The sequence below is a fragment of the Alosa sapidissima genome, chromosome 1, assembly GCF_018492685.1.
Source record: "Alosa sapidissima isolate fAloSap1 chromosome 1, fAloSap1.pri, whole genome shotgun sequence".
Lineage (NCBI taxonomy): Eukaryota > Metazoa > Chordata > Actinopteri > Clupeiformes > Clupeidae > Alosa > Alosa sapidissima.
The window spans coordinates 29,997,561-30,010,111 of NC_055957.1; the positions used below are offsets into that span (position 1 = coordinate 29,997,561).

At 41.3% G+C, this 12,551-nt stretch overlaps 2 protein-coding genes across 3 annotated transcripts; both read right to left on the bottom strand.

The window, feature by feature from the left end:
• Nucleotides 1–29: 29 nt before the first annotated feature.
• On the bottom strand, nt 30–5,031 carry saga (S-antigen; retina and pineal gland (arrestin) a). Of its 2 annotated transcripts, XM_042099400.1 has the most exons (16): nt 4,880–5,031; nt 4,622–4,694; nt 4,440–4,500; nt 4,203–4,247; nt 3,792–3,991; nt 3,549–3,608; nt 3,252–3,319; nt 2,997–3,132; nt 2,532–2,616; nt 2,341–2,413; nt 1,942–2,079; nt 1,386–1,463; nt 1,208–1,222; nt 1,023–1,075; nt 843–852; nt 30–540 (listed from the first exon to the last, which is right to left on the bottom strand). In XM_042099400.1, the coding sequence occupies exons 2-16, from the start codon at nt 4,667–4,669 to the stop codon at nt 438–440; spliced, it is 1,173 nt and encodes a 390-aa protein (XP_041955334.1). In that variant the 5' UTR covers nt 4,670–4,694; nt 4,880–5,031; the 3' UTR covers nt 30–437. The 2 variants fall into 2 exon arrangements, with proteins under 2 accessions (XP_041955334.1, XP_041955345.1); XM_042099411.1 differs by lacking the exon at nt 843–852.
• A 1,241-nt stretch (nt 5,032–6,272) lies between these two features.
• cldn15la (claudin 15-like a) lies at nt 6,273–8,800 on the bottom strand. The gene is made up of 5 exons (XM_042099652.1): nt 8,395–8,800; nt 7,281–7,445; nt 7,080–7,161; nt 6,822–6,938; nt 6,273–6,674 (listed from the first exon to the last, which is right to left on the bottom strand). The coding sequence occupies exons 1-5, from the start codon at nt 8,609–8,611 to the stop codon at nt 6,602–6,604; spliced, it is 654 nt and encodes a 217-aa protein (XP_041955586.1). The 5' UTR covers nt 8,612–8,800; the 3' UTR covers nt 6,273–6,601.
• Between the last annotated feature and the right edge of the window lie 3,751 nt (nt 8,801–12,551).

Consider the following 12,551-nt stretch of genomic DNA (forward strand, 5'->3'; position numbering starts at 1 on the left):
TAAACCACTAAAGAAGATTATACCAAGTCCTGAGTGTCTTTATTGAGGTGTTCTTTCTGTGATATGAACTGCCCACCAATATATGAACAATATGATGAATAGCCATATTAACCTAATATGCCAAATCTCTAGTTTGACAAATACCTATCATCTACTGCCTACACATAAATCCACTTTATTTGCATTCCAAGTACAAGAACAGATACAAAGAATTAGGTTGATAGCAGGACAGTTCTTTTTTTACAATGACCCCTGGTGGTCACTCAATGCCAACACACAAGGTGCACAACAACATCTACAATCAACAGAGAAGCAGGTGTAAATATTCCAGGATATGCCTTTCAGTATGTCACAGTGACCACCTGAGACATTTCAGCACGGCTCTGACCCAGGTTGCCTTCGCTCGCTCATCACAGATGTCTCCTGCACGTCCCAGTCTAGGATGCCTCCTCCTCCACGTTGGCCTGCTCCTCGTCCTCAACCATGCCCTTCAGATAAGTGCGTTTGAACTCCTCAAACACCATTTCCTCCTCCGCCTCACTGTGCATTGGAGAGGGGAAACAGGAGATCAGAGCAAGCACAAAAGCGGTCAGTCAGTTGTTTAGATGAGTGAGAAGATAAGCTCATATTAAAGCTAACTAAAGGAGTGTGAGAAGGATTATAGAGAAGAGTTCAAGCAAAGGTAGATTAGGGCCCAGGCAATAAAATGATAGTTAACATAGAGCTTCTCTCAGGGGCCCAACAGATTATACAATATCTCATTGTCTGCTAGGGATGTGTCTATGCAACAGTGAATGTATCTCATGAAAAGAGAGAACATCCTTTCACAAACAACTACCTACCTATCTTTCACTTCAGGGCGCATGAGGGGAAAAAGTAAATGACATGTAAAATGAAACTCTTCAGCACAAATATTTGTTGTCACACATACTTTCAGTATGAACATGCATACCAGCAAGAACAGACACAGACATAGGCAGTTACAGACACACACACACACACACACACACACACACACACACCTGCATCAGGTTTTGGGTGCATCAACTGAAATGGAAGCTCTACCCCAACCTCACTAAAAAAAATGACAAAACACAGTCAATGTAAATATTAAAGTCACACAGAAATCACACAGAAATCTAACCTTTAAAATAATGATTCTACAAAGCAACCGTACCACCATGCCAAAAAATAGAAAAAAACTCACCTGGACCCCAACATCCTGTTAAAGATAATGAAATTAAAATGACATTATTTGTCAGGAAAATCGATAAAAGTACACCAGCACACAGATACCACAAGCAATCAATCGCACTCACAGACACATACATACACAGGTAATATAATGCTAGTCTGTCTGACTAAACCAACCATAGTGAACCTACCCTCCAATGATGAGCTTTACCATAATTCGATAGGACACCAGAATGCCCAGCACCTCTTTCAGCACTCCCGGTTTAAAACTGCAGGAAGAGACACAACAGTCTGTTACTGAACACACAACACCTGCAAGGTGCCCTGTGGATAGTCAAACAGCCCTGGGCTAGTTTTACAAATTAGCACACAGCATCCAATGATACTCAACTGAACTCACTAAACCTGTCAAGAGACACAACAAGAGCCCTGGAGCTGTTTGTATAGAAGTCAAAACGACAATCCAGTATTCCATGTACAGAGGCCTTGTTTGCGGTGTCATTTTCACATAAAACACTGATAAACATCTCTTGCACCTCACCATATGTAATATATAGGTCTATTCATATAGGTGGTATATCCATGCCTCTGTTCCTAGGTATTGCCTTTTGCCTCTCACTCATTCATGGAGGAATGCTGACTCCATGGAGGGTGTGTCTGCTGTTGGCCCTGTGCTGGCCTCTGGGTGTGTTTGGGCAGTGCTGTGACGCGCTGGAGGATTCGGGCGTGACTGAACTGCACACTCACTAGCTGGAGGAGGCCAGGTTGGTGTCCTCGTGCTTCAGCTTGCCGTCCAGAGCAATGCCCCGCCGCTCGCGGTTGTGAGCCAGCAGAGGAAGCAGGCTATAGACCTTTTCCAGGCTGCCACCAGCATCCACTGAGTCTCTGAACAGGTCCACAAACCAAGACATCAGAAACATGAGGGACAGCACACTCAAGTTACTAACTGTTGTATTTTTCACTTTTATGAACTGCATCTATTTCAAACTTCTCTGTGCACATTTCGCTGTATTCACATTTGAAAACTTAAAACATCACATATATGTATAGAATCGCTCTTAACTACTGGAGCTTTGACTTCTTTAACAGCTATAATGCATAATGCATTACTAATGACTTATTATAAGTCATACTGCACATACATACCCACTGTCCTCAATAGCAACTGACTTCACATAGTTGTCATTGGAGTAAAGCACCACAGTGGCAATCTGGTCCACTACAGACAACAGACATAAACAATTCTGACATTCTGACAAATTAAATTCTGGCTATGATTGCAATCAGAATTAAAGTCAATATAAAAGTATCAGGTTAGACATGCAGCCTCTTTTTACCTGAAATAATAACATTCCTCACATTTTTATTGGAGGTGTTGTTGATTTTCACACGGACATTTATTGGCTGTCCATGATAGTACGTCTGTTGGCAAGATGGTGACATTAATTAGAGATGTGATCACATTTTTCTATTCAATCCAATTCAATACAGTCTCTAACCACCTCTCTAACCACATTTCTTTTCTGTAGGTCCGATCATTTTTTTTCCCATTATGCCCACCTACATCTTGCTACTGTACCACATCTTTGAAAAGAGTTTGCAAGATTACATAGGGATATTGCATCTGTTATGATGTTTTATTGCAACAGCAAAATTATTCTGTGTTTGTATTGTCTTTATGAACCTGAATAATATAATATAATATAATAATAATGAAGCTGAAAGGTCAGTAAACTCTTTCAAAGACTGTTTGAATAATAGCTGTGGATTTGACACTCATTACTGCAGGAGGAGCCACTTACCTGTTTGTCCAGGCTGGCCTCCAGGTGAAGAGGTTTGTCCGACATGACAAAGTCCCGGGTGATGGATACCGAGGGCGCTGGACCATCCTGCTCTGGGGCGTACTGCACCTTACGGATAGCCAGAGTGACTGTGCTCCTGTGAAAGAGGAAGCAGAGGGCAACGGCTTGAGAGAGCTGGGTCAGAAGAGCCAAGTCTACGGCCCCCTGGGGACAAAGAGCGACTGAAGAGGTTTGGGTCTTTGTCTCTTTACTGACCTTTTCCGGACTTTGGCATCCTGGTTCTCGGCACTGAAGGCTTTCACCTCAAACTCTACTGCACAGTGCTGATAGGGGGGAAATCAACATTGAGCAGAAGGGTTCATGTAGGCACATAATGTTAATATACAGGTTAATATACATGTTAATGCCATTGTCGTGCTGAGGTTAAAGTTTTATCAGATATTTAACTTTAAACACTACAGTTATAAGTAGAAAGTTATCCAGCAAAAATCCTAAGCATTTATTTCCCATACAAGGTAGAGAAATGTCTGTGGTGATTACTCCTGCTCTTACCTTCCCAACATCTTTGGGAGAAGGCTGCAATCCAACTGAGCAGGGTAGATTATCAGGAAACTGTAAACAAACACAATAAAAACATAAATGAAACATGAAATATACAGGCTTAGAGTTTCATGGAAAGAATGTTTTATTCAAACTGTTCCCCTTCATTAAGTTAAATTAATATGTGAGCATGAAGCATTAGTCGATATGCATAGTAAAATAAACTTTGTTCATAAGATTATTTACTGTGCTTACCTCAAAGAAGAAGGGGTAGGCGTTATCCCCGAGTTTCTTTAGGATCCTGTTTTGCACCTTGGTCAGTATCATCTGCTCCTTGTCCTGCAGGGCCGGGTACACCTGACGTGTGGATATGAAGATGTCCCGGCGGAACGCTATCCCCATCACATCCATGTCATCCCGGCCATAGCGGAAAGTGCAGGACAGAGTGACGAACACTGAGGGGCGCCAGAGAGAAAAATGGTCAGTATTTATGTGTGAGGACACTTGTCTCGTAAAGAGTAACATGGTAAAGGAGTGACTGCTATGCTCACATTCTATTGCATTACATTGTGTTGTCAGGATTAAATTCAGTGTAAAAACGGAAAAGAACCAAGTCAAGCATGGTTAAGATGGCAGAAATGGTTAATGTGAGTGAAAAGCACAAACCTTTCTTGCCCTGCAGCACCTCAGGATCAACCAGAATAACACCATCTAGTTGGGGAAGATGAGAACAGCCAGGTTAACATACCTCAAGGGACTGACCCTACATACTGGAGAAGGTGAAAATATATATATTTAAGCAATTTTTTTCTTATGACAATTTTAACAATCTTCTGATTTAACAAAAATCGGATGACATTTGTTGATGTACTTATCCGTGATGGAATGAGTTTTTTAACTCACCCACAACTTCTATGGAGTCAATGCGATCAACAAAGTCCCTCTTCCCCATGTACACGCCAACCTATTTACAAAAGACATCAAAAGATTCAATAATGTTTAGCGTATAGGTCGATCTCACATGCCAACATTTCAAAACATAAACCACTCTTCTTAAGAATCAATAGCCAGTCAAGAATACCAACCGACTTGTCCTTGGAAATCTTCTTGAAGATGACATTGCTGGAGCTCATTTTGGTGAACTGGAGGGTCTGAAGTCTAAAAGAGAAATAAAACTACACATTCAGTTTCATGTTGTTAAAGGCAGAAGCCATCCTGCTCCAGACACTTCAGCTACCCATGGCCTGTACATAAGGTAGAGCCATTTAAGAACCCAAAGACTTCCAAGGGTCCTGAGTATGGCATCAATCACTGCATTGTTACTGAGGCACAATCCCACTGACCTGAGTTAGAGGAGGACCAACTGTGAGAGGTGTGGACAGGAACAGAGGTGCCCCCTGCTATTTGTACCCGGCTTGCCCAACTGTCACTTTTAACCAATCGGGTCGACCCCTTCTTCAGATGACACAACGGTACCCTTCCCTCACCAGACGGTCTGCAGGTCACTGTCACGTAATGTCGCCTGCCTGCTGTATTTGGCTGAGCGGATTGAGACGGTTCCCTCTTACTCAGCACTAGTAGGAGATTACTGACCCTCAAGCACACGGATAAATGCTCTGCAGTCATGGCTGTCACGCGCCGGGCCCAGTGGTGAGCTGCCCTCATGTTCCACGCCGCCACATTCTCCCCAAGCGCCTGCTGCCCTACGCCAGCAGCAACAGGCATCGCATGCACACATGTGTCCCCTCGGCTGGTGCATGTGATGGGATGGAAAGGATGGAAAGGGACTCAAGGACTGACACCCAACAGAATGTGAGAAAGAGGGAGAGGTAGAACACAGGATTCTGTACGCAAAACTGCTGTATGAATGATACAGATAGGTAAAGGGAATTTCACATAATCAAATCTCCATAGCAGTGGAAAAGGCTGCTTATTTTCAAACACTAGAGGATATTTGGGCTTCACTATCCTGTGAGAACACACTATAATTCACAACCAGGACAAGCCAAACATGAACCTTCTGATTACCCTTGGGGCAGCCGTGGCCCACTGGTTAGCACTCTGGACTTGTAACTGGAGGGTTGCCGGTTTGAGCCCCGACCAGTGGGCCGCGGCTGAAGTGCTCTTGAGCAAGGCACCTAACCCCTCACTGCTCCCCGAGCGCCGCCGTCGTAGCAGGCAGCTCACTGCGCCGGGGTTAGTGTGTGCTTCACCTCACTGTGTGTACACTGTGTGCTGTTTGTGTTTCACTAATTCACCGATTGGGTTAAATGCAGAGACCAAATTTCCCTCACGGGATCAAAAAAGTATATATACTATACTATACCCTTTGTCTGTTCTATTTCTAGAGCCATTTTGATGAACAGATTGATGTGCAAATACACAGATCCAATGATAGACTATTCAATATAAATCTATAGATGCCCAGACACATATAAGAAAAGACAGACAGAAAGACAGACAGACAGAGAGAAAGACAGACAGACATAAAATATATATAGAATTATGAATGTGTCAAGTTGTAATCCTTTCCTCCCACCGTCAGCAGTGTGGGAGGTCTGCTGGAGGATTATGGGACACTAGAGGAATGTCATAACATTATGTCAGTAGGAATTAATGGTCTATTCATGCATAGCTCTCAGTTGCTTCTCATAATCCACACAGATTGTACTGCATGTGCATGCTAATCAGTTTATTTGTCTGAAAGTGTTGTTCATTTAGACGTACGACACAACATGTATTACAATATTTTATTTAATTATTATTATTTTGTTTTGTTTAAACCAGTTGAAAATTAGTTAGAATTGTGGTCAGAAATACAATACAATGTTTAAAAAACACAGATTTACTACAATAAAAAAACAACTGTTCCATTAACATGCACTTTTAAGACAATACGATTCCAAAGCAATACAGATCATATCCAAGATGTCCATGGATTAGTGGCCTTCCTTTTTGCAACCTTTACATTGGAGGAATTTCTCAAAGCATGAGAGAATAGAAGTAGCTGACATTTGCAAACAAATAAACAACAGAGGAAGTCATGTGAATGTCATTGTAACGCCTCAGACATAGTTTGTTCTGGTTCCAGATTCAGACGCAGCGGCTGATTTGTAGATCTTTGCTGCAGGGTAGCCTCTGTGAAGACACATTTAGGAAAGTGAGATTTGGAAATCCAAATGTAAAAACTTCCAAACAAATTTCCAAATGCCATAGCTAGCTAGGGATGAAGTATCATTAAGTGTTAAGTATTGAAAGCACTGTTTCTGTAACAAAGAGACCCACCCTCCTCCTCCAGCTCCTCCAGATACTCTCTTGCAGGCGCAGCACATAATGGCTCCTCCAATTATGGCCAGGATGCCTCCAGCCCAGCCAATATACAGACCTGCACCTGGCTCAAACCTGCCACCAAACACGCAAACAGTCAGCGGACAAGGTTGATGCAAATTCTTGTGTAATTTACAATTACAAAATTTAAATGCGTGCGACATTATGACCGATCAAGTGTGCATGTATGTCTCTTCTTAAGTGTACACTACTCACTTGATGCCTCCATAGAATGGGTTGTTCCAGTCCTCAACAACACGAGCGGCATACCAGCTGACTGCCACCATATCGCACACCCCTGCAGGAAAGCAAATGCAAATATTGAGATCGATCCCAGGTGGCCAGGGAACCTCGCTCTCCTTTCCTTGACACCTAACACTCTGTGGGCCAGCCAGGTGTGGTCAGTTTGGAACCCACCTGACAACACGAAGAGGATACCCCCGGTGGCAGCGATCTTGGCCTTGCCCTGCTCAGTGGTGCTGCCCAGCTTGATGCACTTCAGCCCCATGACAGACAGAACGATGGAAACCAGGGCCAGCAATAGGGAGACCACCATAAGAGCTCGGCACGCCTGGATATGACCTGAGAAAGGATATGCACCACAGACACAATTAGTAAACCCAAACTTTAAAAAAAGTCATATCAAGTGTTGATCAGACATTGGAAAACACTGTCTTAAATTCATTTAGTTTTTTAGAGTGTGGTGGCAGGTATTTTACTGGCTGATGCTGCAAAGAATAGAAGTGGGATTCAAAGTCAAATGGTTGTCTATTGGCTATATTTGCATTTAATCGTATAAAGCTAAAGGTTTTTTTTTTTTTTAAAATACTGTTTATATGGTTAACTGATGGAGAAAGTAACTCCAATATTAGCAGTTACTGATGGTTTTAGTTGAGATGATAGAGGAAGTCTAAAATAAGGTAAGATTGATTTTAGGATTTTTATTTTCATTTATTGGTAAAAGTCAGTGTCTGCCTCAATAAAGACCAATAAAGCATACAACACAAAACAAATTTACAATAATTACTGTGAATGATCTGAATAAAAAAAAAAAATAGGACAGAAACACTTGAACTATTCTTGGCCATATTAGCTCTTTCCCATAGGCTACTATTTTTGATATATTGTATATGACAAGGGTTTATCCTAATAAAATACGCTTTAACCTCATAAGGTTCAATATTTTAGTATTTAATTTGCACATGTTCCGATGTTTATCATAAAATCCATGTCATAACCTATAGTCTAATGCACAAAATGGCGGCAAAAACCGTTAATGAATGTTCAAGAGATAATGCCCGCCTTTGGCAAACAGTCTTCAGTCCCAGCTAATAATCTTTACACTTTGAAACTGAAAGCTGGCAATGCCCTTCAAAACCAAATCTTAAATAGGTCAAATAGAAAAATTTTCTTATTTTTTAATCAAAATGTATTTTAAAGCTTAGCTTAATGCTTCTCATTAATTAATTAACATCTTTTGTGAGCTCAATTTCAGATTTAAGTGTTCAGGTGACCCACTTCTGGCTCTTACCTGGCAGTGCCAACATAGACTCAAAGTCGCGACAGTTTGCCACACCAGAGCTGTCCTCGGCACAGGAATGCCACAGGTTCTCATACTGCCGATTGGAAATGATCACACTCCCGGAGAAAGAGGACACCTTCCAGTAGTCGTTGCCCAAAGCAGTCCCAACGATCAGCCAACTGGCCACACTCATGAAGAAGCCAACTGCCTCTAACGCCGTCGACATGGTTACAATGAAACAAAATCTGGTAGAGTTGTAGTTGTAGTGCACTCTCAAACTTGGAGAGAAAAAAAGCCAAAAATCCTCTAAAATATCTGTCAAGTAGAAGGAAGCTCTTTGTTGAAGCCTTGTTGTCTGGTCAGTGCAAGCGGAGGCAGTACTGAGGATATACGCAGTGCTCACTGTGTGATGTGTCTCTGTGAAGCAGCAGGACTTTACTCTTTCCTGGGGGTCATAAACTTGGTCCACACCCAAAGGCCCCTTTCCTAATTAGGTCATGATGACAAAGTCAGTGATGAAGAAGGGTGTGAAACTATTGGTCACCTGACATCATCTTCGGGCCATTCAGCGGTGGGGGCACATGAGAGGATATGATACATACACCATGTATATGTTTTTTGTGCATACTGTATGTGTTTGTTCTGTGGAAAAGAGGCAATGATTCATATCATATGGTATAAAATGATATATGTTAAAAAGGTGAAACTTTGATGTTGCATTGGTAAATGTATTTGGCAAACATAAACAGAACAACATAACAGATCTTAAAACATAAACAAACGTGACTTCCTGCTCAATCGCTGTCTGCATCTTCAAGTATTGTAGGTCCTGAATTATTAGCAGACACTTTTGTCCTACAGTAAATAATGTACAGTTTATAATTTACTCTTGGAATAGGCAGCTAGCAAATCGTGAGGAGATGATTGTTGAATGTAACAAAAAAAATGTATGTGCTCGAAATTGTGATTGATTGCTGACTGATTATTTCCAGAGTGAAACTGAATGATGGTGACAGAGAGTGGGTCACTAAGATTGCATCATATTAAAAAGAAACTGAATTGACCTCGGCAAGGAGGTCTATGAGAGGGACTGCAATAAAGTGTCTGCCCCCCTTATTAGGTGTTTTTTCCTATGTTGCTATGTCTTGATGTCACTCGCTAGGTTTTATTTATTTATGTCCAGTCCTGGTGCAATATTTTTTAACAGCTAATTCAAAAGACATGAGCAAACATGAGCAAACACTTATTTTCATCGTCACGAAAAAGTGTCATCACTTGAAGATTTCAAAGAGACAGCCATAATAAACAGAAAATTGGAATACACCTCATACTGAAAACAGACAGCAGGTAGTTCTACCCCACCCATATGTTTCATGTCATGGTTTTGGTAGACCTCTTAATCAGTTGAGGAGTAGCCTACGATCACAAATAGTTCTATGTGATTAGAATGTTTGCGAACCGAGAGTTCCGCACTATGATGTGACAATCCTTCAGATATTTTTCCCATGAACTGTTTAAAGAACACTGAAACTATAGATCGTTTGCGTAGAATTTTAGAAGGAATCAGGAAAATAATTCACTCCTCAACAGGTTGATAATATTGTATCCTGATCACTGAAGAAAAAACCAGCTTATCCAGTAGTTTCAGACTTGCTATAGGTTTCTGGGTAAGTGTGTTTACACATAAAAGAAAGGCCCTTTATGATATGATGACTTTATGGTCTAGTTAATGGTTGATCATCATGAAAGTCCAAAGTCTGCCCACAGATAGATCTGTGCTTCAGTGCTCAAGTGTAATAAACTGATACTCTCTCTCTCTCGTCATCAGTCTGTGTCTCTTAGATAACCACCTCCATTATCTCACTCAACTCGCTACCTACCTCTGCTGGGAGAGGTTTATACCAGCATTAATGTGACATTTACCTCCACACGGTATCCAGCCAGCCCGTCTCAGAGTGGCATACCATAGTGTGTATTGGTAAATACATTGCTGTAAAATGTATGACAACAACTTGCATACCCCAGCCCACCTCCCCCCAACACAACAGAAACAAGACCAATCAGGCAACTGCCAACCTCAGCCCATCTCACAATGTTAGAAAAAGTGAAACCAAATTCCAGCATCAAGGTCCAGGTGATCATATCAGAGAATCAGGAAATGGTGATCCTCTACCTTCGTCTGAAAATTTGAAGTAAATCGGGACCAGTAGCTTTTTTTAGTTAAGTCAGTGGAAAGGATTCAAATATTCTCAGAGATGATACAGCTTTGACATTCAAGGGTAAAACATTGCCTACGCCACACAGAAAGACTGCCCATCACAACTGATATGGAGCAGAATTTTGCCAGCTGTTTAGACTTTCCTTTTGATTAGTCTTAATCCACTGAGTCAGTTTGTGGACATGTCCCAGGCTGCCAAATATCAATGCCACGAACTTACATGCATAGCCTAGGTTACTGATCTTTGCAAGGAGGGGTTGGTATATAGTATTTTTTTTTTCAAAAAGGCTATATCCATATACAGATCATAGACACAAACTATTTCAAGGACTAACACCTCCTTTCTATCTGTATCCAATAGCACAACATCAGGGGTGTTAGGGATGTCACAGAACACATAATCAGAGCTGTTGAAATCATATGTATATATGTACTGTACTGTATGTATAGTTCTATACAGTCTATGGTTGAAATAGTCTGGTATTAGGCCTACGTGTGAGTGTTTGTACATAAGCATATTTTTTGGAAAAATGTCTTGAACAGAACTGGCAATAAGATCAACAATATGGTCATGGTGTGCTGTGTAGAGTCATTTGTACATATTACAACTATTTACAATATGAGCAACTGATTGAAGGTTGTCAGAGTTAGTATAGTATAAGTATAGTATATATACTCTTTTGATCCCGTGAGGGAAATTTGGTCTCTGCATTTAACCCAATCCGTGAATTAGTGAAACACAGCACACAGTGAGGTGAAGCACACACTAATCCCGGCGCAGTGAGCTGCCTGCAACCACAGCGGCGCTCGGGGAGCAGTGAGGGGTTAGGTGCCTTGCTCAAGGGCACCGTGGCCCACTGGTCTCGAACCATAATTGCTCTGCTGCATTAACAATGGCAGTTACAACGGGCGAGATGTTTAAGATTTGAAATTGCCATGGCAGCAATACTCACGCACAGGTCGAGCATGAGCACATCTGAACAGTCTCATGCTCATCGACAATCAACCCTTAATTATGTAGATTGACATCAATTTTTAGGATTATTTGTGAAGAGAATATCCCTATTTTGCAACCTACTATGAATGTATGTGCAATGCTTCATGGATACTGTGAAACACACACACACACACACACACACACACACACACATGGACAGACGGACAGAAAGAGACCTGATTACAGTAACCTCTTGGAAGGTAAATATCAAAGATTCTAGAGCGGAGCTCTGTTCTAGAATCTTTGGTAAATACCATCACACATAAAGTGCTTTGGTGATGATCACATATCTACATACACATGGATATTAAAGCCACTCAATTTAATTCAATTCAGTGAGCATTATTGGCATGACTGTGCATTGTACAATATTGGCAAAGCATTAAGAGGAGTAAGATAAACAGCAGTAATAATGTTAATGTTAATGATATGTAACAACATGATTATCAATAATAGTAAAATTAATTATAATGCCGATACATATTTTTCATGGTGGTAATGCACTCCGTTTGCAAACTGCTAAAAAAACTCACTGAAGAACAGGCCAGTGAACCCAACTTTTGAGACACTCCTTACTAAAGTTAAAAAGCCTTTATTAAACTCTGGCTAGTAATGGCTTTTTAACTTTAGTAAGGAGTGCCTCAAAAGTTGTTTTTATCTTTCATGGCAGTTTGGACGCCGAAGTTTTTTTGATGAGCACCCTTTTTTACTACTTGGATACATGACCCAGTGAAGCATTCCCTTCTCTCTTTTTGGAGGCCAGTGAACCCTTCTTCTTTTTCGGTGAGCTTTTTTTTTGGCAGTTTGCAAACGGAGAGCATTACCACCACCATCTGCTGGACTGAGGTGTAATGGCAAATGTACCCTTTAACCCGTTCTGGTCGCCGGGTGAATAAGGCGAATAATGACTGCACTTGTGAGGAAATGCAGCTCTGTTTCAACAGCACAGCC

Coding starts and splice junctions, on each gene's coding strand:
- saga (XM_042099400.1), bottom strand. CDS start 4,669: ATGAGCTCCAGCAATGTCATCTTCAAGAAGATTTCCAAGGACAAGTCG. Junction 3,992..4,202: donor GGTGCTGCAGGGCAAGAAAG/GTTTGTGCTTTT, acceptor GGCGCCCCTCAG/TGTTCGTCACTCTGTCCTGC. Junction 2,414..2,531: donor GAGGAATGTTATTATTTCAG/GTAAAAAGAGGC, acceptor TGTTGTCTGTAG/TGGACCAGATTGCCACTGTG.
- cldn15la (XM_042099652.1), bottom strand. CDS start 8,611: ATGTCGACGGCGTTAGAGGCAGTTGGCTTCTTCATGAGTGTGGCCAGT. Junction 7,446..8,394: donor GTCTATGTTGGCACTGCCAG/GTAAGAGCCAGA, acceptor ATCCTTTCTCAG/GTCATATCCAGGCGTGCCGA. Junction 7,162..7,280: donor TATCCTCTTCGTGTTGTCAG/GTGGGTTCCAAA, acceptor GCTTTCCTGCAG/GGGTGTGCGATATGGTGGCA.